The sequence below is a fragment of the Somniosus microcephalus genome, unplaced genomic scaffold (genome assembly GCF_052327205.1).
Source record: "Somniosus microcephalus isolate GS21.2 unplaced genomic scaffold, FLI_Smic_1.0 unresolved_chr2, whole genome shotgun sequence".
NCBI lineage: Eukaryota > Metazoa > Chordata > Chondrichthyes > Squaliformes > Somniosidae > Somniosus > Somniosus microcephalus.
In genome coordinates, this window is record NW_028225180.1 from 17,726,914 (window position 1) to 17,753,055 (window position 26,142).

General features: G+C 51.0%; 2 protein-coding genes across 2 annotated transcripts in view; both read right to left on the minus strand.

Moving 5' to 3' along the window:
- Positions 1–16,299, minus strand: part of LOC147092208 (NADH dehydrogenase [ubiquinone] flavoprotein 1, mitochondrial-like) — a 38,101-nt gene extending 21,802 nt beyond the window's left edge. Inside the window, exon 1 of the mRNA XM_085975570.1 lies at positions 16,234–16,299. Within this exon, the coding sequence (XP_085831696.1) occupies positions 16,234–16,299 (66 nt within the window). The remainder of the gene's footprint in view (positions 1–16,233) is intronic.
- A 1,997-nt stretch (positions 16,300–18,296) lies between these two features.
- On the minus strand, positions 18,297–23,852 carry LOC147092209 (stefin-C-like). Its single transcript, XM_085975875.1, has 3 exons — positions 23,568–23,852; positions 21,572–21,673; positions 18,297–18,955 (listed from the first exon to the last, which is right to left on the minus strand). Exons 1-3 carry the CDS (start codon positions 23,649–23,651, stop codon positions 18,830–18,832), a joined length of 312 nt encoding a protein of 103 aa, XP_085832001.1. The 5' UTR covers positions 23,652–23,852; the 3' UTR covers positions 18,297–18,829.
- Positions 23,853–26,142: the final 2,290 nt, after the last annotated feature.

Genomic DNA, 26,142 nt, shown 5'->3' on the forward strand with positions numbered 1-26,142 from the left:
AGAATGTGTGAGAGAGAGACTGTGAGAGAGAGATGTGAGAGAATGTGTGAGAGAGAGAATGTGTGAGAGAGGAGAGAATGTGTGAGAGAGAGAATGTGTGAGAGAGAGAGAGAATGTGTGAGAGAGAGAATGTGAGAGAGAGAGAATGTGTGAGAGAGAGAATGTGTGAGAGAGAGAATGTGTGAGAGAGAGAATGTGTGAGAGAGAGAATGTGTGAGAGAGAGAGAATGTGTGAGAGAGAGAATGTGTGAGAGAGAGAGTGTGTGAGAGAGAGAGAATGTGTGAGAGAGAGAATGTGTGAGAGAGAGAGAATGTGTGAGAGAGAGAATGTGTGAGAGAGAGAATGTGTGAGAGAGAGAGAATGTGTGAGAGAGAGAGAATGTGTGAGAGAGAGAGAATGTGTGAGAGAGAGAGAATGTGTGAGAGAGAGAATGTGTGAGAGAGAGAGAATGTGTGAGAGAGAGAATGTGTGAGAGAGAGAATGTGTGAGAGAGAGAATGTGTGAGAGAGAGAATGTGTGAGAGAGAGAATGTGTGAGAGAGAGAGAATGTGTGAGAGAGAGAATGTGTGAGAGAGAGAGAATGTGTGAGAGAGAGAGAATGTGTGAGAGAGAGAATGTGTGAGAGAGAGAGAATGTGTGAGAGAGAGAATGTGTGAGAGAGAGAGAATGTGTGAGAGAGAGAGAATGTGTGAGAGAGAGAATGTGTGAGAGAGAGAGAATGTGTGAGAGAGAGAATGTGTGAGAGAGAGAGAATGTGTGAGAGAGAGAATGTGTGAGAGAGAGAATGTGTGAGAGAGATGAGAATGTGTGAGAGAGAGAGAATGTGTGAGAGAGAGAATGTGTGAGAGAGAGAGAATGTGTGAGAGAGAGAATGTGAGAGAGAATGTGTGAGAGAGAGAATGTGTGAGAGAGAGAATGTGTGAGAGAGAGAATGTGTGAGAGAGAGAGAATGTGTGAGAGAGAGAGAATGTGTGAGAGAGAGAATGTGTGAGAGAGAGAATGTGTGAGAGAGAGAGAATGTGAGAGAGAGAGAATGTGTGAGAGAGAGAATGTGTGAGGAGAGAGAATGTGTGAGAGAGAGAGTGTGTGAGAGAGAGAGAATGTGAGAGAGAGAGAATGTGTGAGAGAGAGAATGTGTGAGAGAGAGAATGTGTGAGAGAGAGAATGTGTGAGAGAGAGAGAATGTGAGAGAGAGAGAGAATGTGTGAGAGAGAGAATGTGTGAGAGAGAGAGAATGTGTGAGAGAGAGAGAATGTGTGTGAGAGAGAAGTGTGAGAGAGAGAGAATGTGTGAGAGAGAGAATGTGTGAGAGAGAGAATGTGTGAGAGAGAGAGAATGTGAGCGAGAGGAGAATGTTGAGAGGAGGAGAATTTGTAGTGAGAGAGAGAGAATGTGAGAGAGAGAGAATGTGTGAGAGAGAGAATGTGTGAGAGAGAGAATGTGTGAGAGAGAGATGTGAGAGAGAGAGAATGGTGTGAGAGAGAATGTGTGAGAGAGAGAATGTGTGAGAGAGAGAGAATGTGAGAGAGAGAGAGAATGTGTGAGAGAGAGAGAATGTGTGAGAGAGAGAGATGTGTGAGAGAGAGAATGTGTGAGAGAGAGAGAATGTGTGAGAGAGAGAATGTGTGAGAGAGAGAATGTGTGAGAGAGAGAATGTGAGAGAGAATGTGTGAGAGAGAGAATGTGTGAGAGAGAGAATGTGTGAGAGAGAGAGAATGTGAGAGAGAGAGAGAATGTGTGAGAGAGAGAGAATGTGTGAGAGAGGAGAGAATGTGTGAGAGAGAGAATGTGTGAGAGAGAGAATGTGTGAGAGAGAGAATGTGTGAGAGAGAGAGCATGTGTGAGAGAGAGAGAGAGAGAGAGAATGTGTGAGAGAGAGAGAATGTGTGAGAGAGAGAATGTGTGAGAGAGAGAGAATGTGTGAGAGAGAGAGAATGTGTGAGAGAGAGAATGTGTGAGAGAGAATGTGAGAGAGAGAGAATGTGTGCCAGTAGAAGATTTTTGGGTTCCCTTTTATGTTAACTGCCATTCAACTCTCATAACTCTCTTTGCCAATCTTATTTTCATCATCACTTCCCCCCTCAACTTATTGTATTTGGTCTGGTTCTCCCTTGAAGAATTCACCTGACATGCATCATACACCCTCTTTTATTGTTTCATCATCTTCTCTATCTCCCTCGTCATCCAAGGAACCCTTGCTTTGGTTCCGTTACCGTTCCCTCTTGTTGGAATGTATCTAGCCTGTACTTGGAACATCTCCTCCTTAAAGATCACCCATTGTTCCGTTACAGTTTATCCTGTCAGTCTTTGGTTCCATTTTACCCTGGCTCGATCCCTTCACATCCCATTGAAGTTTGCCCTATTCCAGTTTAGAAGTTCCACTCTAGATTGTTCCTTGCTCCTCTCCGTTGCTAATCTAAATCTTATGATACGATGATCACTCGTACCCAAGTGTTCTCCCACAGACACTTGGTCGACCTGGCCCTCCTCATTCCCCAGCACCAGATCCAGCAATGCCTCCTTCCTAGTTGGGCCAAGAACATACTGGTCACGGAAATTCTCCTGAACACATTTCAGAAATTCCTCCCCTCCTTTCCCTTTATCCTAGCATTATCCCACTCGATATTTGGGTAATTAAAGTCCCCCAATATCACCACTCTATAGCTCTTGTATATCTCTGCGATTTCCCTGCAGATTTGCTCCTCTACCTCCCTCTCACTATTTGGAGGCCTGTAGAATACCCCCAATAGTGTGATCAGACCCTTTTTGCTCCTCAACTCTAAACAAATGGATTCTGTCCTTGTTCCCTCAAGAACATCGTCCCTTTCCAACACTACAATGTCTTTCTTAATCAGCACTGCCACCCCACCTCCCTTTTTTCCTTCACTATCTTTTCTGAACACCTTGTACCCTTGAATATTAACTGCCCAGTCCTCACCGTTTTTAAGCCACATTTCCGTTATTGCCACAACATCATATTGCCACATGGCTGATTGTGCTTGTAGCTCACCAACCTTATTCACCACACTTGGTGCGTTTACGTACATGCACTCTAAACCCATTTTTGAATTTTTCGTAGTGTGAGAGAGAGATTGTATGTGAGAGTGTGAGAGAGAGTGTGTGTGTGAGAGAGAGATTGTGTGTGAGAGTGTGAGAGAGAGTGTGTGTGTGAGAGAGAGATTGTGTGAGAGAGTGTGTGTGAGAGAGAGAATCTGTGTGAGAGATTGTTTGAGAGATAGATTGTATGTGAGAGAGAATGAGAGAGAGTGTGTGAGAGAGTGTGTGAGAGAGAGAGAGTGTGTGAGAGAATGTGGGAGAGTGTGAGAGAGAGTGTGAGAGAGGGAATGTGAGAGAGAGGGAATGTGAGAGAGAGGGAATGTGATAGAGAGTGTGAGAGAGAGTGTGAGAGAGAGAGTGTGTGAGAGTGTGTGTGAGAGAGAGAATGTGAGAGAGAGGAAATGTGAGAGAGAGAATGTGAGAGAGTGTGAGAGAGAGAGTTTGAAAGAGAGAATGTGAGAGAGAATGTGAGAGAGAGAATGTGAGAGAGAGAGAGAGAGGGAAACATAGAAACATAGAAGATAGGAGCAGGAGTAGGCCATTCGGCCCCTCGAGCCTGCTCCGCCATTCAATGAGATCATGGCTGATCATCCAAACTCTGTACCCTGTCCCTGCCTTCTCCCCATATCCCTTGATCCCTTCAGCCTTAAGAAATATATATAACTCCTTCTTGAATATATTTAATGAACTGGCCTCTACTGCCTTCTGTGGTAGAGAATTCCACAGGTTCACCACTCTCTGGGTGAAGAAATTCCTCCTCATCTCTGTCCTAAATGGCTTACCCCTTATCCTTAGACTGTGATCCCTGGTTCTGGACTCCCCGACCATCGGGAACATCCTTCCTGCATCTAGTCTGTCTAGTCATGTTAAAATTTTATAAGTTTTAATGAGATCCCCTCTCATTCTTCTAAACTCCAGCGAATATAAGCCCAATCGACACTGTAGTGTCCGAGTATCAATAATACACGGACTGCAGGAGAACAATAATAACAGGTATTTACTGAACAGAGGGTAACTTAAGACTGAAGTACAGAAGCCTGCTATGGCTTTATATACAGGGGTGGTCACTGCCGGTACTGCAGTATAGAATCAGTTCTTCTCTTAAAGGTACATGCACAACAATTCCTTCCCTTTTAGATAAACAGCACATAACATTCATTTAACAACTAAATAATAACTAATTACAATTACAATTTTCTCTGTACTATATACATCAGCTGAAATAATCATTTATAAGTTCAGTCTTTGAGGAGGCTTCCTGATCCTGACTGGATAGCGCATTTCTCGAGTATCCTGTTCTTGCGGCGGAGTTGATTCTGGCTCATTGTCATTGGTTGGTTCGTCAGCTTCCAATACCACTGCTTCTGAGGTAGACGCAATCTGTACTTCGGGTTGATTACCAGGTGCACCTGCTCGTGGTATGGGTTTGGCTTGTTCCTGTGACTCTAGAATCTGGTCAGCATGGCGTCTCACGATGCTCTCTCCAACGTCCACTGTGTACATTAGTGGTCCCTGCTGTGTGCATATCGTTCCTGGCTGCCATTTTTCTGTTCGGTAGTCGCGGGCCAAGACTGGTTGCCCTACCTTGAAGCTCCTGGTTGGCTTCTCATTGATGTGCTGGAATTGCTTATCCTCAACATCTCGTCTTATGTTTGGTTTGAGCAAATCCAGGCGACATCTTAGCCTTCGGTTGAAGAACATTATGGCTGGAGCTTGGTTGGCGACTGCATGTGTCGCATTCCGGTAAGCAAACAAGAAATTATCCGCCTTGTGTTGTAGTGGTATGTCGTCGTTATACATCGCCTTTATTGCCTTTTTAAAGGTCTGAACAAACCTCTCAGCCAATCCATTTGTGGCTGGATGATATGGGGCAGATGTGTAATGTTTCATCCCATTATTCCTCAGAAACCTCCGGAAATCCTCGGACACAAACTGTGGTCCATTGTCGGAGCAAATCTGTTCTGGCATGCCATTCCTGGCGAAGATGGTCCGTAGGACTGCAATAGTTTTCTCCGTGGTGGTGGAGGACATTTTGATGATCTCTGGCCATTTCGAATGGGCGTCCACGGCGATTAGGAACATTGAGTCCATAAATGGACCAGCAAAATCAATGTGTACCCATTGCCATGGAGATGAGGGCCACTCCCATGGATGTAGCGGGGCCTGTGGTGGAGCGTTTTGGACCTTCTGGCATCCTGTGCATCTCTTGGTCATATCCTCGATTTCTTTATCGATTCCCGGCCACCACACAAATGCCCTGGCTAGGCTCTTCATTTTTACCCCTCCCAGATGACCCTCATGAAGCTCACTGAGCACTCTATCTCTCAACTTGGGTGGAATTACCACTCGGGATCCACACATCAAGGTCCCCCGGCACACTGACAGCTGTTCTCTCCTTGGCGAGAATGCTGGCAACAGTGAGTCGCCATGTGCTGGCCATCCCTTCACCGTCAAATCATAGACCCGAGAGAGTGTCGGGTCATTTCGGGTTTCCTTCTTGTTGTGTATGTAATATGTGTGCTACTTGAACCTATGGACAGGACTGCACTACTTGTAGGGCGTAGTGATACGCAGTACCACTCCTGGCCATAGGGGTATAAATAGTACTGTGGGTACTGATCTCCCCTCAGTTCCCGCCTGTGGGTATGAAGTAAAGACCTACGTGCAGTCCCTACCTCCAACCAGTAAAGACCTGTTTGAGTTATACGTTTAAGTCTTTGTGTTAATTGTTCAATGCAATACACATACTTAACACTGGCGACGAGTCGGTTCGAACCCTGCGGCAGTTATTCCACGGCGGCTTCGTCCAAAGACAGGACGTTGAAGAGAGGTTTCAATCCTCAACACCCCACTCAAAGCTGAAGGGCAGCAGAAATCCTGACAGCTTCCAGCGACTGGAAGCGACAGGCATTAGGACCCTGAAGCCTCCATAACCTCGTGGGTAAGCCAGAGGCCGGGAGGGAGCGAGCAAGAGCCGCGCGAGCGGGTGAGCCAGAAGCCGGGAGCCGCTTCAAGTGCGAGGCGCAGCGCGGGCCAGCGATCGGGACCAAAGATAAGGGCCGCACTCGGACTGAAAGGCGCGGCGGCTGCAGAAGCTCAAGGTGCGAGAGCCGCTTCGGTCGGGAGCCACTTCACGATCCAGCGATCGCATCCGCTGATAAGGGCCGCACTCGGGGGCTGAAGGGAGACGGCGTCGGGGGACGGGTGAAGACCGCCAAGCGCGGGAAAACCGCCATTTTGTGGGCGGAGGACGACGGCAAGAGCGGGAAGCCGCCATCTTTGATAACAAGTAAAGAAAATAAAATCTGAGAAATTGCAAATCTACAATGCCTAAACAGGGGAATATTAGCACCTTTGATAGTGACCTCGAAGATTGGGCCATATATGTTGAAAGAGTAAAAAATTATTGTAAGGCCAATAAAATTCGTGACCAAGATAAAGCTCTAACATTATTAAATTTAATGGGTGCGAAGACATACGGGCAATTGAAACACCTGTTATCACCAGATGAACCGGCGGATAAGACGTTCGATGAGATTGTTACTGTCCTGAAAGATCATCTAAACCCCACGCCGCTGATGCTGGCGGAACGATTTAAATTTTACGACAGAAGGCAGCTACAGCATGAAAGCAATGCTGAATATTTGCTGGAATTGCGTAAATTAGCGAAATACTGCCAGTTTGGAACGGGACTGACAGATGCACTACGAGACAAATTTGTGTGTGGTTTATTTAAACAGGATACACAAAAGCGACTGCTCGAGGAGAATGAGCTGACGCTTGAGAAGGCGGTCACTATGGCAGCAGCACACGAAGCCGCAGCGAGAGGCACGGCAGTAATGCAGCTACGGTCACCGGAGCTCAGTGCACACAAATTGGGTGTGAGTTCTGGCAAATGTTATCGTTGTGGAAAGACAACGCATGATCAGAACCAGTGTTGGTTTAAAAACCAAGAATGTAGAACTTGTGGTAGGCTTGGACATATAGCTAGAGTATGCAGGTCAGGGAAGAAGACCAGCAACAAGAAGTCACCGCAAGGAAAATACGCAAAGGTACACAAGGTGACCGAACAGGAGTCCGATTCAGACGCTAGCAGTAATGAACTGGCTAGCTTAAGCTGTAATGAACTGGCTAGCTTAAGAGTACTCAACGCTGGTAAGGGTGCAGACCTCCAGACAATTTGGGTCACTCTTCAGATAGAAGGAGTCCAAGTAAAACTGGAATTGGACACTGGATCGGCATTGACGGTCATAAATAAGAAAGATTATGGAAAGTTATTCCAACATATTCCCCTACAGGATACGGGGATTATATTGAAAACATACACGGGGCAAAGAGTGTACCCCATCGGGAAAATAGAGGTTGCAGTGGTCCACAAGGGCGAAGACAGTCAAATAATGGACTTATATGTGATATCTGAAGGAGGTCCTCCACTACTAGGACGGGAGTGGATTAGGAAAATGAATATGGACTGGCATTTCCTACAAACAATAACGAGTGAGAACTCGGTGAAGATAGTCGGCCCAGACTCTGGAACGGATGATGGTAAGCCCAACTCAGGTGCAAAAGACAAAGTTTCAGCACAGAATTCCACTGAGCAACAACAACATAGTTTAACTGTGGATTCTGAGTCTGGCAAGTCTACTGATGTGCCCATTTCTGAGGGACACCGGGCTCGAACTCAACTCCATTTCAAACTACAACAGCAATTAGAACAAATGCTTCGCCGTTTTGAGCAAGTGTTGAATGCAACAAAAGAGTTCTTTGATATAGAGTTGGAGAATCTGGAAAGACAACAGAAGCAGCTGATGGAGAAAATGGAGCAGGAGCACACAAAACGTCTGATGTCAGAGGAGTTAACGGTCAGCCAACTCCTGCATATGCTGAAGGACAAATGGGAAAAACTTGAACACGAACTTCAATATTCAAACGAAAGGGGTTCGGAGCTCTCAAAGGTTATTGGAAGAGCTGAGGTGGCAACACAGACTGAGATGACTGCAACAGAGCAGCCCTTGGATGCCAAAAGTACGCTGACTCACGTCAACGTAGAACAACAGACCGCTGAAACAGCTGCTCCGGTAGAGGGATTGAATAGTCCGATCAATCAATCTCCAAAAGAAGTTGAAGTAGTAAAATCTCAAATGAGGTCATTAGTAAACGACTTGCTGAAAGCCCAGAAAAAGCTGGATGCAGAGGTACACATGAAGAAGTCTCTTCAGGAAAGATGTCTGGATTTGGAACAAGAGCTGGCTAACGTCCAGCTGGGTATGGAGGAAATAGACGACCCTCTCACTGGTCTAGCTCAGGACGACACCGAATATTACCATGACCTGGTGGACGACACCGAATATTACGATGTCCTGTCCTGCCCAGCTTGTAACTTCGACTCCCAAAGTGCAGAAATCATGGAGGAGCACCAAAAGTCTACGGAACATCGGGAGAAGCTGGCTCTACGACGGAAACAGGAGGAAGAGAAGGAGGAACTGCGCATGCAGCTGGCAGCTGTGGCAGTTGACAATGGAGCCCAGAGAGTCTCCAAGAAGCAGAAAAGGAAAAGTAAAAACAGAAGATGACCCATCTGAACCATTATCACCTCTACCAGATCACACACGTGGTCCCTCCGAACGGAGCCAATTCAGTTCGGAAGTTCAAACTGTTAAATCCATGGAAGGACTATTGAATGAGTCACTCCAGCAACGTGAACCGACTACACCACAGAGATTGAATCTGTGAACTGTTTCCCACAGAGACTGAATCTGTGATCTGTTTTGACATGAAGTTATCTATGTATCTATGTTATTCTGTTATGTAAACCTGAAGTTATATATGTATATATGTTATTACGTTATGTTAAATGGGGAGATGACTGTAAAGCTAAGAAGGGAGGAATGTTGTGTATGTAATATGTGTGCTACTTGAACCTATGGACAGGACTGCACTACTTGTAGGGCGTAGTGATACGCAGTACCACTCCTGGCCATAGGGGTATAAATAGTACTGTGGGTACTGATCTCCCCTCAGTTCCCGCCTGTGGGCATGAAGTAAAGACCTACGTGCAGTCCCTACCTCCAACCAGTAAAGGCCTGTTTGAGTTATACGTTTAAGTCTTTGTGTTAATTGTTCAATACAATACACATACTTAACACTTCTCTATACTTGAGTTTGTAACAGGTAGACATTCGACTATGGTCACATGGAATATCTCAACAGGGTCCACTGCAGGTGCTTCCTCTACCGTAGGCAACAGTAGGCGCGACAGCCCATCAGCGTTTCCATGCTGTTTCGTGCCCTTGTACTCTATGTCGTATTGATGTGCCCCTAGAAAAAGTGACCATCTTTCCAGCCGTTGCGCCGTCATCACCGGAACGCCCTTCTTTGGGTTAAAAATGGAGACCAGGGGCTGATGATTAGTCAGTAGGGTGAATTTCTGCCCGTGCAGATCGTGATTGAACTTCTTCACCCCCCACACCAGGCTGAGGGCCTCCCTGTCAATCTGGGCGTAGTTACGCTCGGCTGAGGTTAACGAGTGCGACGCAAACGCTATTGGCCTCTCTGAACCGTCAAGGAATTTGTGTGACAGCACCGCTCCAATGCCGTAGGGAGACGCATCACATGCTAACCGAATCGGTAGTGTTGGATTGTAGTGGGCCAATACTTCTTTTGAAGTGATTCGGCATTTACATTTCTGAAAGGCACGCTTACACTCATCACTCCATTTCCATGCTACTCCAGTTTGCAGCAGGGTGTTCAGTGGGTGCAGAATTGTAGATAAATTCGGCAAGAACTTATGGTAGTAGTTCACCAACCCGAGGAACGACCTCAGTTGCGACACATTTTCCAGTGCTGGAGCCTTGACTACAGCCTCAATCTTGTCCGGCGACTTATGCAACCCTTCCTCATCAATCATGTGGCCACAATACGAGATTTGTCTCCTGAAGAACTCGCATTTGGGGCGGTTGGCTCGTAGCCCATATTCCTGTAATCTAGTGAGCACCTGCTCCAGGTTGGCAAGGTGTTCACTGTCATTTTCGCCCGAAACCAGGATGTCGTCCAAATAACGCCGGGTCCCCGGGATCCCTTGCAGGACTTGTTCCATCGCCCTCTGCCAAATAGCCGGGGCTGATGCTACCCCGAATACCAGTCAATTGTACTGGTAAAGGCCTTTGTGAGTGTTTATCGTGAGGTATTTCCTAGATGCTTCTTCCACCTCCATTTGTAGATACGCTTGGGCTAGATCAATCTTTGTAAAGCATTTCCCTCCAGATAGTGAGGCGAAAATATCTTCTATCCGTGGAAGTGGATATTGTACTGTGTGCAGGACTGGGTTCACAGTTACCTTGAAGTCCCCACAGATGCGAACCTTCTTCGGCTCCCCAGGCGTGCTGCTCAATGATTTCTTCATTACAGGAACGGTGGGTGTGGCCCACTCGCTTCAGTCCACCTTGGACAGCACACCCGAATGCTCCAGACTCTCCAGCTCTGCTTCAACGGCTGGGCGGATCGCGTAAGGTACCGGTCTGGCCTTAAAAAATTTTGGGTTTGTGTTATCTTCGATTTTTATCGTTGCCGTTACTCCTTTTAGAGTCCCAAGTCCTTGTTGAAACACCTCTTTCGCGTCAGTTAGAATTTTTGACAGTTGTCCAGGTGCGACGTCATCATCCTTTTTGTCAGTCGCAGTTAGCGCCTGATTGGAATGCCAATCCAATTGTATTTTTCGGATCCAGTCACGTCCCAATAATGGTGGTCCTCCATCTTGTAGTATATATAGATACAGTTTCTGTGTTTCCTTGCCGTTGTATTTAACTGGCACCCTTATTTTTCCACTGGGGTAGACTTTTTGCCCCGTGTATGTCTTCAATACAATGGATGTGTCCTTCAAGGGTATGTGTGAGAATAGCCGCTCATAGTCTCGTCCATTCATGACAGTTAGGGCTGATCCTGTGTCCAATTCCATCTTTACTGGGGACCCTGCTATCATGAGGGTGACCCAAATGGTTCAGTGATCCTCCTTTGCGATCATGTTGTGTAATTTTAGACAACTTAGTCTCCTGCTCCCGGAGTCATTATCACTCTCCTGATCTTCCGAACTACTGTCTATCAATTTCTTTACTTTCCTGTACTGTTCCTTAGTAGTTCTTGTAGTGTTGGTTTTCTTTCCCGACCTGCAGACTCTTGCTATGTGTCCAATTTTCCCACATTGCCTGCATACTTTGTCCTTAAACCAGCAGTCCTTCTGATCATGGGTGGTTCTGCCGCAGCGATAGCACTTTTCTGTTCCATACGCCATTTCGTTAGCGCTGTATTCTTGTGGTTTCTGTTTTATTTCTGCAGCTCCCCGTGCTGCTGCTTCGTAGGATACTGCCACGCTGAAAGCCTGTTCTAGCGTCAGGTCCTTTTCCGAAAGTAGTCGTTTCTGGGTTCCTTCACTCTGGAGCCTGCAGACAAACTTATCCCGTAAGGTGTCTGCCAGTCCTGCTCCGAACTGGCAGTGCTTCGATAACTTGCGTAGTTCCGTAAGATAGTCAGCATTGCTCTCATCTTTGTGCTGGTTTCTTTTATGGAACTTGAATCTTTCTGCTATCAGCAGTGGTGTAGGGTTTAGGTGTTCCTGTAAGATATTAACAATCTCTTCAAAACTTTTCTCCATTGGTTTAGCTGGGGTAATTAAATTCCGCAATAGGCCGTACGTTCTCGCGCCCATCAAATTTAATAATACCGACGCCTTCTTTCCATCGGCCACCTCATTTGCCTTGCAGTACACTTCAATTCTTTCCACATACGTGGTCCAGTCTTCTGCCTCGTTGTCGAAAGCAGTGATACTGCCACTCTTCGGCATCTTGGGTGATTTAAAATGGCGCGCTTTTTCTTCTTCCCCAATGGATTAAAATGGCACCTCCCGTGCTTTTCCTTCTTCCCCAATGGAATAAAATGGCGCCTCCCGTGCTTTTCCTTCTTCCCCTTGCTGCCACGCGGCTCCTAGCGTTCTGCAGGGTAATGGCGGCGACCCGCGGCTTCGGCGCGTCTCACTTTTCCTTCCCCTTGTTTTATTTTCGCTACGCTGCCCGGTTCTTGAGCACCGACCGCGCCCTGTGCGCTCCACCCTCTCTCTCTCTCTTTTCCTCCCGACGACGCTGCACGGCCCCTTTGCAGAGCCGCTCGATTGAGCTCGAGCCCGCCGCAGTCCGGAAGGGTCAGCGCACTATCTGCTACCAGCATGATTTGCTGGAACACCTTGACTGGGGAGCAAAGCCCAGCTCTCCACAGCCTCTCCTGCAACTCTCCGAACTCCGATGGATCCTTGGGCGGTTGCCCGCGGTCGACGCCCGTTGCTCTGACTTCGACCTCCAAGAAGCTTCTTCTCAGGGAAAGATCCCCGTGAGGTGATGCAGTACTGCAGGTGAGTTCGAACCTGTTCGTCGCCAATGTAGTGTTCGAGTATCAATAATACACGGACTGCAGGAGAACAATAATAACAGGTATTTACTGAACAGAGGGTAACTTAAGACTGAAGTACAGAAGCCTGCTATGGCTTTATATACAGGGGTGGTCACTGCCGGCACTGCAGTATAGAATCAGTTCTTCTCTTAAAGGTACATACACAACAGACACAATCTCTCCTCATACGTCATTCCTGCCATCCCAGGTATCAGTCTGGTGAACCTTCGCTGAACCCCCTCCACGGCAAGAACATCCTTCCTCAGATAAGGCGACCAAAACTGCACACAATACTCAAGATGTGGTCTCACCAAGGCCCTGTACAACTGCAGCAAGACATCACTGCTCCTGTACTCGAACCCTCTCGCTACGAAGGCCAACATACCATTTGCCTTCTTAACCGTCTGCTGCTGCACCTGCATGTTTACCTTCAGCGACTGGTGCACAAGGACACCCAGGTCTCGTTGCACTTCACCTTCTCCCAATCTATTGCCGTTCAGATAATAATCTGCCTTCTTGTTTTTGCCACCAAAGTGGATAACCTCACATTTATCCACGTTATATTGCATCTGCCATGCTTCTGCCCAATCACCCAACCTGTCCAAATCATCCTGGAGTTTCTCTGCATCCTCCTCACAGCACACGCGCCCACCCAGCTTTGTGTCGTCTGCAAACTTGGAGATATTACATCTAGTTCCCTCGTCTAGATCATTAATATATATTGTGAATAGCTGGGGTCCTAGCACCGATCCCTGCGGTACCCCACTAGTCACTGCCTGCCACTCGGAAAACGACCCGTTTATTCCAACTCTTTGCTTCCTGTCTGCCAACCAGTTCTCTATCCAAGTCAATACCTTGCCCCCAATCCCATGTGCCTTAACTTTACATGCTAATCTCTTATGCGGAACCTTATCAAAAACCTTCTGAACGTCCAAATACACCACATCCACTGGTTCTCCCTTATCTATTCTACCAGTTACATCCTCAAAAAATTCCAGTAGATTAGTCAAGCACGATTTACCTTTTGTAAATCCATGTTGGCTTTGTCCGATCCTGTCACTCTTTTCCAAGTGCTCTGCTATTACATCTTTAATAATGGACTCTAGCATTTTCCCCACTACCGATGTCAGGCTTACCGGTCTGTAATTCCCCGTTTTCCCTCTACCACCTTTTTTGAACAGTGAGGTAACATTAGCTACCCGCCAATCCATGGGAACTGTTCCAGAGTCTATCGAATTTTGGAAGATGACCAGCAATGCATCTACTATTTCTAGGGCTATTTCCTTAAGTACCCTAGGATGTAGATTATCAGGCCCTGGGGATTTATCGGCCTTCAATCCCATCAATTTCCCTAACACCATTTCCCTACAAATACTGATTTCATTCAGTTCCTCCCTCTCATTAGACCCTATGTTCCCCGACATCTCTGGGAGGTTATTTGTGTCCTCCTTTGTGAAGACAGAACCAAAGTATGTATTTAATTGGTCTGCCATGTCTTTGTTCCCCATTATAAATTCCCCTGATTCTGACTGCAAGGGACCTACGCTCGACTTCACCAATCCTTTTTCTCTTTCAGGAAAGTGTGTGAGAGCAAGGGAATGTGAAAGAGTGAGGGAATGAGAGAGAGAGAGAGAGAGTGTGAGAGAGAGAATGTGAGAGAGAATGTGTGTGTGAGAGAGAGAGAACATAAGAACATAAGAAATAGGAGCAGGAGTTGGCCATTCAGCCCCTCGAGCCTGCTCCGCCATTCAATAAGATCATGGCTGATCTTCTACCTCAACTCCATTCACCGGCCCTATCGCCAGATCCCTTAATTCTCTAAATATTCAAAAATCTATCGATCTCTGTCTTGAATATACTCAGCGACTGAGCCTCCACAGCCCTCTGGGGTAGAGAATTCCAAAGATTCACCACCCGCTGAGTGAAGAAATTCCTCCTCATCTCAGTCCTAAATGGCCGACCCCTTATTCTGAGACTGTGACCCCTGGTTCTAGACTCCCCAGCCAGGGGAAACATCCTCCCTGCATCTACCCTGTCAAGCCCTGTAAGAATTTTGTATGTTTCAATGAGATCACCTCTCATTCTTCTAAACTCCAGAGAATATAGGCCTAGTCTACTCAATCTCTCCTCATAGGACAATCCCCCCATCCCAGGAACCAGTCTGGTGAACCTTCGTTGCACTCCCTCTGTGGCAAGTATATCCTTCCTTAGGTAAGGAGACCGAAACTGTCCACAATACTCCAGGTGTGGTCTCACCAGGGCCCTATATAATTGCAGTAAGACCATTCACTCTTATACTCAAATCCTCTTGTAATAAAGGCCAACATACCATTTGTTTTCCTAATTGCTTGCTGTACCTGCATGTTAACTTTCAGTGATTCGTGTACAAGGACATCCAGGTCCCTCTGAACACCAACATTTCCCAATCTCTCACCATTTAAAAAATACTCTGCTTTTCTATTTGTCCGACCAAAGTGCATAACTTCACATTTCTCCACATTATATTCCATTGGCCATGTTCTTGCCCGCTCACTTAGACTGTTGAATGGCCTCCTTCCGCGCCGCAAAATTGCTCATCCTTCGTAGGTTGGTCAGTCGTCCCAGAAACATAAAACATAGAAACATAGAAACATAGAAGATAGGAGCAGGAGTCAGCCCTTCGGCCCCTCGAGCCTGCTCCGCCATTTAATGCGATCATGGCTGATCATCCAAACTCAGTACCATGTCCCTGCTTTCTCCCCATATCCCTTGATCCCTTTAGCCTTAAGAAATATATCTAACTCCTTCTTGAATATATTTAATGAATTGGCCTCCACTGCCTTCTGTGGCAGAGAATTCCACAGGTTCACCACTCTCTGGGTGAAGAAATTCCTCCTCATCTCAGTCCTAAATGGCTTACCCCTTATCCTTAGACTGTGACCCCTGGTTCTGGACTCCCCGACCATCGGGAACATCCTTCCTGCATCTAGTCTGTCCAGTCCTGCCAGAATTTTATAAGTTTTAATGAGATCCCCTCTCATTCTTCTAAACTCCAGCGAGGAAAAGCCCAATCGACCCAATCTCTCCTCATACGTCATTCCTGCCATCCCAGGTATCAGCCTGGTGAATCTTCGCTGAACTCCTTCCATGGCAAGAACATCTTTCCTCAGATAAGGCGACCAAAACTGCACACAATACTCAAGGTGTGGTCTCACCAAGGCCCTGTACAACTGCAGCAAGACATCCTTGCTCCTGTACTCGAACCCTCTCGCTATGAAGGCCAACATACCATTTGCCTTCTTAACCGCCTGGACCTCAAGCTTCGCCCCAGGGGCCCAGGGAGCAGTTAGTACGGAGCCCAGACCCCATCAGACTAACCCCGGCGCTGGTGCACCAGCTGTGGAATATTCAGTCCCAAATCATCACCCCCCCCACCGCACCCCCCATCAAACCCCACCCACCTCATCTCCTCCCTCTGGCTAACCCCCGTCCGCATTCGAAAGGAAGAATGGAGACAATTAAATGCTTCTGAATTATTTTATTGACAGATGCGCGATGCCGCCGCAGTCGAATAGCTCGGGCGTTGGGTACAGGACTTTGGGGAGGCCTTGCGGCGGCAGAGGAGCCGTTCAGATCTGCAAAAGTCCTTCAGCGAGTTGTGTAGCCGTGGGGCCGGAAGCAGCTTTGCGCAGAGCGAGGTCCCACGAGCACGTCATTGACCTATTTTTTTTTAGCTAATGATGTTGAGTTGAGGGACGGACAGGGTTTTTTTTCGAATCATTCATTCCTGGGATGTGGGCGGCGTCGCTGGAAAATGTATTGCCCATCCCTAGTTGCCCCTTGAGCAGGCGGTGGTGAGCCGCCTTCTTGAACCGCTGCAGTCCGTGTGGGGAAGGTGCTCACACAGTGCTGTTAGGGAGGGAGTTCCAGGATTTTTTCTCAGCGCCCGATATATTTCTAAGTCAGGATTGTGTGTGACTCGGAGGGGAACTTGGAGGTGGTGGTGTTCCCATGCACCTGCTGCCCTCGTCCTTCTAGGTGGAAGAGGTGGCGGGTTTGGGAGGTGCTGCCGAAGAAGCCTTGGCGAGTTGCTGCAGTGCATCTTGTAGATGGTACACACTGCAGCCACGGTGCGCCGGTGGTGGAGGGAGTGAATGTTTAAGGTGGTGGATGGGGTGCCAATCAAGCGGGCTGCTTTGTCCTGGATGGTGTCGAGCTTCCAGTTCGAGGGGCTGAATGGCCTCCTCTTTTTCTTGTGTAACAGGCTTGAGGGGCTGAATGGCCTTGACCTGTTTCTGTGTAACAGGCTCGATGGGGGCTGAATGGCCTCTTCCTGTTCCTGTGTAACAGGCTCGAGGGGCTGAATGGCCTCTTCCTGTTCCTGTGTAACAGACTCGAGGGGCTGAATGGCCTCCTCCTGTTCCTGTGTAACAGGCTCCAGGGGCTGAATGACCTCCTCCTGTTCCTGTGTAACAGGCTCGAGGGGCTGAATGGCCTCCTCCTGTTCCTGTGTAACAGGCTCAAGGGGCTGAATGGGCCTCCTCCTGTTCCTGTGTAACAGACTCGAGGGGCTGAATGGCCTCCTCCTGTTCCTGTGTAACAGGCTCCAGGGGCTGAATGACCTCCTCCTGTTCCTGTGTAACAGGCTCGAGGGGCTGAATGGCCTCCTCCTGTTCCTGTGTAACAGGCTCGAGGGGCTGAACGGGCTCCTCCTGTTCCTGTGTAACAGGCTCGAGGGGCTGAATGGCCTCCTCCTGTTCCTGTGTAACAGGCTCGAGGGGCTGAATGGCCTCCTCCTGTTCCTGTGCAACAGGCTCGAGGGGCTGAATGGCCTCCTCCTGTTCCTGTGTAACAGGCTCGAGGGGCTGAATGGCCTCCTCCTGTTCCTGTGTAACAGGCTCCAGGGGCTGAATGACCTCCTCCTGTTCCTGTGTAACAGGCTCGAGGGGCTGAATGGCCTCCTCCTGTTCCTGTGTAACAGGCTCAAGGGGCTGAATGGGCCTCCTCCTGTTCCTGTGTAACAGGCTAAAGGGGCTGAATGGTCTCCTCCTGTTCCTGTGTAACAGGCTCGAGGGGCTGAATGGCCTCCTCCTGTTCCTGTGTAACAGGCTCGAGGGGCTGAACGGGCTCCTCCTGTTCCTGTGTAACAGGCTCGAGGGGCTGAATGGCCTCCTCCTGTTCCTGTGTAACAGGCTCGAGGGGCTGAATGGCCTCCTCCTGTTCCTGTGCAACAGGCTCGAGGGGCTGAATGGCCTCCTCCTGTTCCTGTGTAACAGGCTCGAGAGGCTGAACGGGCTCCTCCTGTTCCTGTGTAACAGACTCGAGGGGCTGAATGGCCTCCTCCTGTTCCTGTGTAACAGGCTCCAGGGGCTGAATGACCTCCTCCTGTTCCTGTGTAACAGGCTCGAGGGGCTGAATGGCCTCCTCCTGTTCCTGTGTAACAGGCTCAAGGGGCTGAATGGGCCTCCTCCTGTTCCTGTGTAACAGGCTAAAGGGGCTGAATGGTCTCCTCCTGTTCCTGTGTAACAGGCTAAAGGGGCTGAATGGTCTCCTCCTGTTCCTGTGTAACAGGCTCGAGGGGCTGAATGGCCTCCTACTGTTCCTGTGTAACAGGCTAAAGGGGCTGAATGGGCCTCCTCCTGTTCCTGTGTAACAGGCTAAAGGGGCTGAATGGTCTCCTCCTGTTCCTGTGTAACAGGCTCGAGGGGCTGAATGGCCTCCTCCTGTTCCTGTGTAACAGGCTCGAGGGGCTGAATGGTCTCCTCCTGTTCCTGTGTAACAGACTCGAGGGGCTGAATGGCCTCCTCCTGTTCCTGTGTAACAGGCTCGAGGGGCTGAATGGTCTCCTCCTGTTCCTGTGTAACAGACTCGAGGGGCTGAATGGCCTGCTCCTGTCCCTGTGTAACAGGCTTGAGGGGCTGAATGGACTCCTCCTGTTCCTGTGTAACAGACTCGAGGGGCTGAATGGCCTCCTCCTGTTCCTGTGTAACAGGCTTGAGGGGCTGAATGGACTCCTCCTGTTCCTGTGTAACAGACTCGAGGGGCTGAATGGCCTCCTCCTGTTCCTGTGTAACAGGCTTGAGGGGCTGAATGGACTCCTCCTGTTCCTGTGTAACAGGCTCGAGGGGCTGAATGGCCTCCTCCTGTTCCTGTGTAACTGGCTCGAGGGGCTGAATGGCCTCCTCCTGTTCCTGTGTAACAGGCTCGAGGAGCCGAGGGGAACGAACTTTCCCAGAGAGTCGTGAGGCACAGGAAGGGAAGAAGCTGGGGAGATAAGGGGATGTGAAGAGCAGAGGTTGGTTTGGGAGAGCGATTGAGCTGGAGCAGGCTGTGCTCTGGGCGTGGTTTCTGCTAGAATTAATTAAGCCTGTCGGACAGTTTCTTTTCAGTCTGTACGCTGATAAGTTCTGGTTTGGCCTGCCAATGTGGCAGAGCTTCGAAAACACAGATATGTATATAGTCATCAGCAGGCCCAATCAAAATCTAAAGAGAAAAAAGAGGGTCAGTCAGTCTACGAAGTAACTCCCTCAGTACTGCCCCTCCGACAGTGCAGCGCTCCCTCAGTACTGCCCCTCCGGCAGTGCAGCGCTCCCTCAATACTGCCCCTCCAACAGTGCGGCGCTCCCTCAGTACTGCCCCTCCGACAGTGCGGTGCTCCCTCAGTACTGCCCCTCCGACAGTGCGGTGCTCCCTCAGCACTGCCCCTCCGACAGTGCGGCACTCCCTCAGTACTGCCCCTCCAACAGTGCGGCACTCCCTCAGTACTGCCCCTCCGACAGTGCGGTGTTCCCTCAGTACTGCCCCTCCAACAGTGCAGCACTCCCTCAGTACTGCCCCTCCGACAGTGCGGCTCTCCCTCAGTACTGCCCCTCCGACAGTGCGGCGCTCCCTCAGTACTGCCCCTCCGACAGTGCGGTGCTCCCTCAGCACTGCCCCTCCGACAGTGCAGCGCTCCCTCAGAACTGGCCCTCCGACAGTGCGGCGCTCCCTCAGCACTGCTCCTCCGACAGTGCGGCGCTCCCTCAGTACTGCCCCTCCGACAGTGCGGCGCTCCCTCAGTACTGCCCCTCCGATAGTGCAGCGCTCACTCAGTACTGCCTCTCCGACAGTGCGACGTGCCCTCAGTACTGCCCCTCCGACAGTGCAGCGCTCCCTCAGTACTGCCCCTCCGACAGTGCGGCGCTCCCTCAGTACTGCATCTCCGACAGTGCAGCACTCTCTCAGTACTGCCACTCCGACAGTGCAGCGCTCCCTCAGTACTGCCCCTCTGACAGTGCGACGCGCCCTCAGTACTGCCCCTCCGACAGTGCAGCGCTCCCTCAGTACTGCCCCTCCCACAGTGCGACGTGCCCTCAGTACTGCCCCTCCGACAGTGCGGCGCTCCCTCAGTACTGCCCCTCCGACAGTGCGGCGCACCCTCAGTACTGCATCTCCGACAGTGCAGCACTCCCTCAGTACTGCCACTCCGACAGTGCAGCGCTCCCTCAGTACTGCCCCTCCCACAGTGCGACGCGCCCTCAGTACTGCCCCTCCGACAGTGCGGCGCTCCCTCAGTACTGCCTCTCCAACAGTGCAGGGCTCCCTCAGTACTGGCCCTCCGACAGTGCGGCACTCCCTCAGTACTGCATCTCCGACAGTGCAGCACCCCCTCAGTACTGCACCTCCGACAGTGCGGCGCTCCCTCAGTACCGCCCCTCCGTCAGTGCAGCGCTCCCTCAGTACTGCCACTACGACAGTGTGGCACTCCTTCAGTACTGCCCCTCCGATAGTTAGGCGCTCCCTTAGAACTGCGCCTCCGATAGTGCGGCGCTCCCTCAGACCTGCCCCTCCTAACAGTGCAACGCGCCCTCAGTACTGCCCCACCCTATCTCTGTAACTTCCTGCAGCCCTACAACCCTCCCTATCTCCGTAACCTCCTCCAGCCCAAGAACCCTCCCTATCTCTGTAACCTCCTCCAGCCCCTACAACCCTCCCTATCTCTGTAAACTCCTCCAGTCCCTACAACCCTCCCTATCTCTGTAACCTCCCCCAGTCCCTACAACCCTCCCTCTCTCTGTAACCTCCTCCAGCTCCGACAACCCTCCCTATCTCTGTAACCTCCTCCAGCCCCTACAACCCTCCCTTTCTCTGTAACCTCCTCCAGCCCCTACAACCCTCCCTATCTCTGAAACCTCCACCAACCCCTACAACCCTCCCTATCTCTGTAACCTCCTCCAGCCCTACAACCCTTCCTATCTCTGTAACCTCCTCCAGCCCCTACAACCCTCCCTATGACTGTAACCTCCTCCAGCCCTACAAACCCTCCCTTTCTCTGTAACCTCCTCCAGCCCCTAAAACCCTCCCTATCTCTGTAACCTCCTCCAGCCCCTACAACCCTCCCTATCTCTGTAACCTCCACCAGCCCCTACAACCCTCCCTATCTCTGTAACCTCCTCCAGCCCTACAACCCTCCCTATCTCTGTAACCTCCTCCAGCCCCTACAACACTCCCTATCACTGTAACCTCCTCCAGCCCTACAAACCCTCCCTATCTCTGTAAACTCCTCCAGCGCCTACAACCCTCCCTATCTCTGTAACCTCCTCTAGCCCTACAACCCTCCCTATCTCTGTAACCTCCTCCAGCCCCTACAACCCTCCCTATCTATGTAATATCCTCCAGCCCTACAACCCTCCCTATCTCTGTAACCTCCTCCAGCCCCTACAACCCTCCCTATCTATGTAATATCCTCCAGCCCTACAACCCTCCCTATCTCTGTAATCTCCTCCATCTCTTACAACCCTCCCAGATCTCCGCGCTCCTCCAATTCTGGCCTCTTGCACATCCCCCGATTTCCATCGCTCCACCTTTGACGGCCGTGCCTTCAGCTGCCAGGGCCCTAAGCTCTGGAATTCCCTCCCTAAACCTCTCCGCCTCTCTCTCCTCCTTTAAGACGCTCCTGAAAATCTCACTCATTGATCAAGCTTTGGCTTATCTCTTCTAATATCTACTTAGTTGACACGTTGCACAATTTTGTTCGATAATCACTCCTGTGCAGCGGATTGGGATGGTTAACTATGTTGGAGGCGGTGTTTAAATGCGAGTGCGTGTCATTTTTCCCACCTTAATGAAGTAGTTAGTTCCAGCTACCACTTGCGTGCGGCACAAGATTGCGTGATACAAGTCAAATTTTCTCTTCAGCTTTTCCTCGACCGCAGACTTCACCTGTCACGATACAAAAAATTGTATTCAGGATTTCTGTCAGAGCGCCGCACTGTCGGAGGGGCAGTACTGAGGGAGCGCCGCACTGTCGGAGGGGCAGTACTGAGGGAGCGCTGCACTGTCGGAGGGGCAGTACTGAGGGACCGACTGTCGGAGGGGCAGTACTGAGAGAGTGCCGCACAGTCGGAGGGGGAGTACTGAGGGAGCGCTGCACTGTCGGAGGGTCAGTACTGAGGGAGCGCCGCACTGTCGGAGGGGCAGTACTGAGGGAGTGCTGCACTGTCGGAGGGGCAGTACTGAGGGAGCGCTGCACTGTCGGAGGGGCAGTACTGAGGGAGTGCTGCGCTGTCGGAGGGGCAGTAATGAGGGAGTGCTGCACTGTCGGAGGGGCAGTACTGAGGGAGCGCTGCACTGTCGGAGGGGCAGCACTGAGGGAGAGCTGCACTATGGAGGGGCAGTATTGAGGGAGCGCTGCATTGTCGGAGGGGCAGTACTGAGGGAGCGCCGCACTGTCGGAGGGGCAGTACTGAGGGAGCGCTGCGCTGTCGGAGGGGCAGTACTGAGGGAGCGCCGCACTGTTGGAAGGGCAGTACTGAGGGAGCTCTGCACTTTCGGAGGGGCAGTAATGAGGGAGCGCCGCACTGTGGGAGGGGCAGTACTGAGGGAGTGCTGCACTGTTGGAAGGGCAGTACCGAGGGACCGCCGCCCTGTCGAAGGGGCAGTACTGAGGGAGCGCTGCACTCTCGGAGGGGCAGTACTGAGGGAGCGCCGCACTGTCGGAGGGGCAGTACTGAAGGAGCGCCGCACTGTCGGAGGAGCCGTACTGAGGGAGCGCCGCACTGTCGGAGGGGCAGTACTGAGGGAACGCCACACTGTCGGAGGAGCCGTACTGAGGGAGCGCTGCACTGTCGGAGGGGCTGTACTGAGGGAGCACTGCACTGTCGGAGGGGCAGTACTGAGGGAGCACCGCACTGTCGGAGGTGCAGTGCTGAGGGAGCGCCGCACTGTCGGTGGGTCAGTACTGAGGGAGCGCTGCACTGTCGAAGGGGCAATACTGAGGGTGCGCTGCACTGTCGGAGGGTCAGTACTGAGGGAGCGCCGCACTGTGGGAGGGGCAGTACTGAGGGAGCACTGCACTGTTGGAGGGGCAGTACTGAGGGAGCGCCGCACTGTCGGTGGGGCAGCACTGAGGGAGCGCCGCACTGTCGGAGGGGCAGTACTGAGGGAGCACCGCACTCTCGGAGGGGCAGTACTGAGGGAGCGCCGCACTGTCGGAGGGACAGTACTGAGGGAGCGCCGCACTGTGGGAGGGGCAGTACTGAGGGAGCGCCGCACTGTCGGAGGGGCAGTACTGAGGGATTCCTGCACTGTCGGAGGGGCAGTACTGAGGGAGCGCCGCACTGTTGGAGGGGCAGTACTGAGGGAGCGCCGCACTGTCGGAGGGGCAGTACTGAGGGATTCCTGCACTGTTGGAGGGACAGTACCGTGGGCTGAGATTTTAAACCGGTTGTCTTGTCTGCCCTCTTGGGTAAGTAATCCCAAGGCCACTAATGAAAGAAGAGCAGGGGGGGATTGTTCCTCGGTGTCCGTGGGGCCAATATTTATCCCTCAACCAACATCACTTCTCAACAGATTGTCTGGTCATTTATCTCATAGCTGCTTGTGGGAGCTTGCTGTGCGTAAATTGGCTGCTGCGTTTCCTACATTTCAACATCGAGTACACTTCACAAAAAGTACTGCATTGGCTGTGAGGCGCTCTGGGACATCCTGAGGTTGTGAAGGTGTGGGAGGGCAGGTTGCGGGCGGCGAGGGGCGGGGGTGGGGGGCTGCGGTTTGACACGGTTCAGCAACGGAATCTATTTCAATGAAAGGGGACAGCGACAGGCGAATTACTCACCGATTGGGCAATGGCCTGAATCTCGGCAGTCACTCCTGAGGCCGGGTCCAAGCCCCCTGGTGTCTGTATCTCTTGTGATGCCATTTCCTCTCTCTCTCTCTCTGTCTGTCTCTCTCTCTCTCGTTCTCGCGCTGTCTCTCCCTCTGTCCCCGGAGTGCTGCCTTTATTAAGTCTGCCAACTCCCCAGGCCCCTCCCCTCAGCTCCTGGTGAAATCCTTCCTCTGCTGCACCCTCAGCCTCTGGGCATTCGCTTGTTCCCACAGCACTGGGAGGGGTGGATGAGGTTGCTCTTGTCCGTGGCTGTCTTAGTCCCTCGCCCTCTCCCTCCATCCTTACCCCCTCCCTCCCCCTCTACTTCCGTCCCCCTCTCTCTCTCCCTTCCCCCCTCTCTCTCTCTGTCTCTCTATCTCCCTTCCCCCCTCACTCTCTCCCTTTTGCTCTCTCGCCCTCTCCCTCCATCCTTACCCCCCTCCCCCTCTCCTTCCGTCCCCCTCTCTATCTCCCTTCCCCCCTCCCTCTGTCTCTCTCGCTCTATCTTCCTTCCCTCCTCACTCTCTCCCTCTTGCTCTCTCGCTCTCTCCCTCCATCCCTTACCCCCTCCCTCCCCCTCTCCTTCCGTCCCCCTCTCTATCTCCCTTCCCCCCTCCCTCTGTCTCTCTCTCTATCTTGCTTCCCCCCTCATTCTCTCCCTCTCACTCTCTCTCTCTCTCCCTTCCCCACTTTCTCTCTCCCCATCTCTCTCCCCCCTCTCCCCCTCACTCTCCTTCCACCTTTCCCTCTCTACACCCCTCTCTCTCCCTCTCCCTCTCTCTCTCGCTCCCTCTCCGTACCCATCTCTCTCCCTCTCTCTCTCTTGCGCTCTCTCTCTCCCTCTCCCTCTTGCTCTCTCTCTCGCTCTCCCTCTCCCTCTCCCTCCCTCTCTCTCTCCCTCTCTCTCCCTCTCACTCTCTCCCCTCCCCCTCTCTCTCTCTCTCTCGCCCTTTCTCGCTCTCTCCCTCTCACTCTCTCCCCTCCCCCTCTCTCTCTCTCTCTCGCCCTTTCTCTCTCTCTCTCTCCCTCGCCCTCCCTAATCCCTTTGTTATGACCCTAGATGCACTTTTTCACCATAGCCAACTTTCTTCTAATTCATTTGTTGGTTTAAAGGCTTCTAACTTTGAGAACTACAGAGAGTCTCACAGCACAGGAGGAGGCCATTCGGCCCACCGTGCCTGTGCCGGCTCTTTGAACGAGCTCTCCAATTAGTCCCACTCCCCCCTGCTCTTTCCCGACAGCCCTGTAAATGAACCCCTTCCAGTATTTCTCCAATTCCCCTTTTGAAAGTTCCTATTGAATCTGCTCCCACCGCCCTTTCAGGCAGCGCGTTCCAGATCACAACAACTCGCTGCGTAAAAACATTCTCCTCATCTCCCCCTCTGGTTCTTTGGCCGATTATCTTCAATCTGTGTCCTCTGGTTACCGACCCTCCTGCCACTGGAAACAGCTTCTCCTTATTTACCCTATCAAAACCCTTCATGATTTTGAACACCTCGATCAAATCTCCCCTTAACCTTCTCTGCTCTAAGGAGAACAACCCCAGTTTCTCCAGTCTCTCCACGTCACTGAAGTCCCTCATCTCTGGTACCATTCTGGTCAATCTCCCCTTAACCTTCTCTGCTCTAAGGAGAACAATCCCAGTTTCTCCAGTCTCTCCACATCAGTGAAGTCCCTCATCCCTGGTACCATTCTGGTCAATCTCCCCTTAACCTTCTCTGCTCTAAGGAGAACAATCCCAGCTTCTCCAGTCTCTCCACGTAACTGAAGTCCCTCATCCCTGGTACCATTCTGGTCAATCTCCCCTTAACCTTCTCTGTTCTAAGGAGAACAATCCCAGCTTCGCCAGTCTCTCCACGTAACTGAAGTCACTCATCCCTGGTACCATTCTGATCAATCTCCCCTTAACCTTCTCTGCTCTAAGGAGAACAATCCCAGTTTCTCCAGTCTCTCCAGATAACTGAAGTCCCTCATCCCTCGGACCATTCTGGTCAATCTCCCCTTAACCTTCTCTGTTCTAAGGAGAACAATCCCAGCTTCTCCAGTCTCTCCACATCACTGAAGTCCCTCATCCCTGGTACCATTCTGGTCAATCTCCCCTTAACCTTCTCTGCTCTAAGGAGAAAAATCCCAGTTTCTCCAGTCTCTCCAGATAACTGAAGTCCCTCATCCCTGGTACCATTCTGGTCAATCTCTCCCTTAACCTTCTCTGCTCTAAGGAGAACAATCTCAGCTTCTCCAGTCTCTCCACGTAACTGAAGTCCCTCATCCCTGGGACCATTCTGGTCAATCTCCCCTTAACCTTCTCTGCTCTAAAGAGAACAATCCCAGCTTCTCCAGTCTCTCCACGTAACTGAAGTCCCTCATCCCTGGTACCATTCTGGTCAATCTCCCCTTAACCTTCTCTGCTCTAAGGAGAACAATCCCAGCTTCTCCAGTCTCTCCACATCACTGAAGTCCCTCATCTCTGGTACCATTCTGGTCAATCTCCCCTTAACCTTCTCTGCTCTAAGGAGAACAATCCCAGCTTCTCCAGTCTCTCCAC

Coding starts and splice junctions, on each gene's coding strand:
- LOC147092209 (XM_085975875.1), bottom strand. CDS start 23,651: ATGGCATCACAAGAGATACAGACACCAGGGGGCTTGGACCCGGCCTCA. Junction 21,674..23,567: donor TTCAGGCCATTGCCCAATCG/GTGAGTAATTCG, acceptor GTATCGTGACAG/GTGAAGTCTGCGGTCGAGGA. Junction 18,956..21,571: donor GAACTAACTACTTCATTAAG/GTGGGAAAAATG, acceptor TTTTCTCTTTAG/ATTTTGATTGGGCCTGCTGA.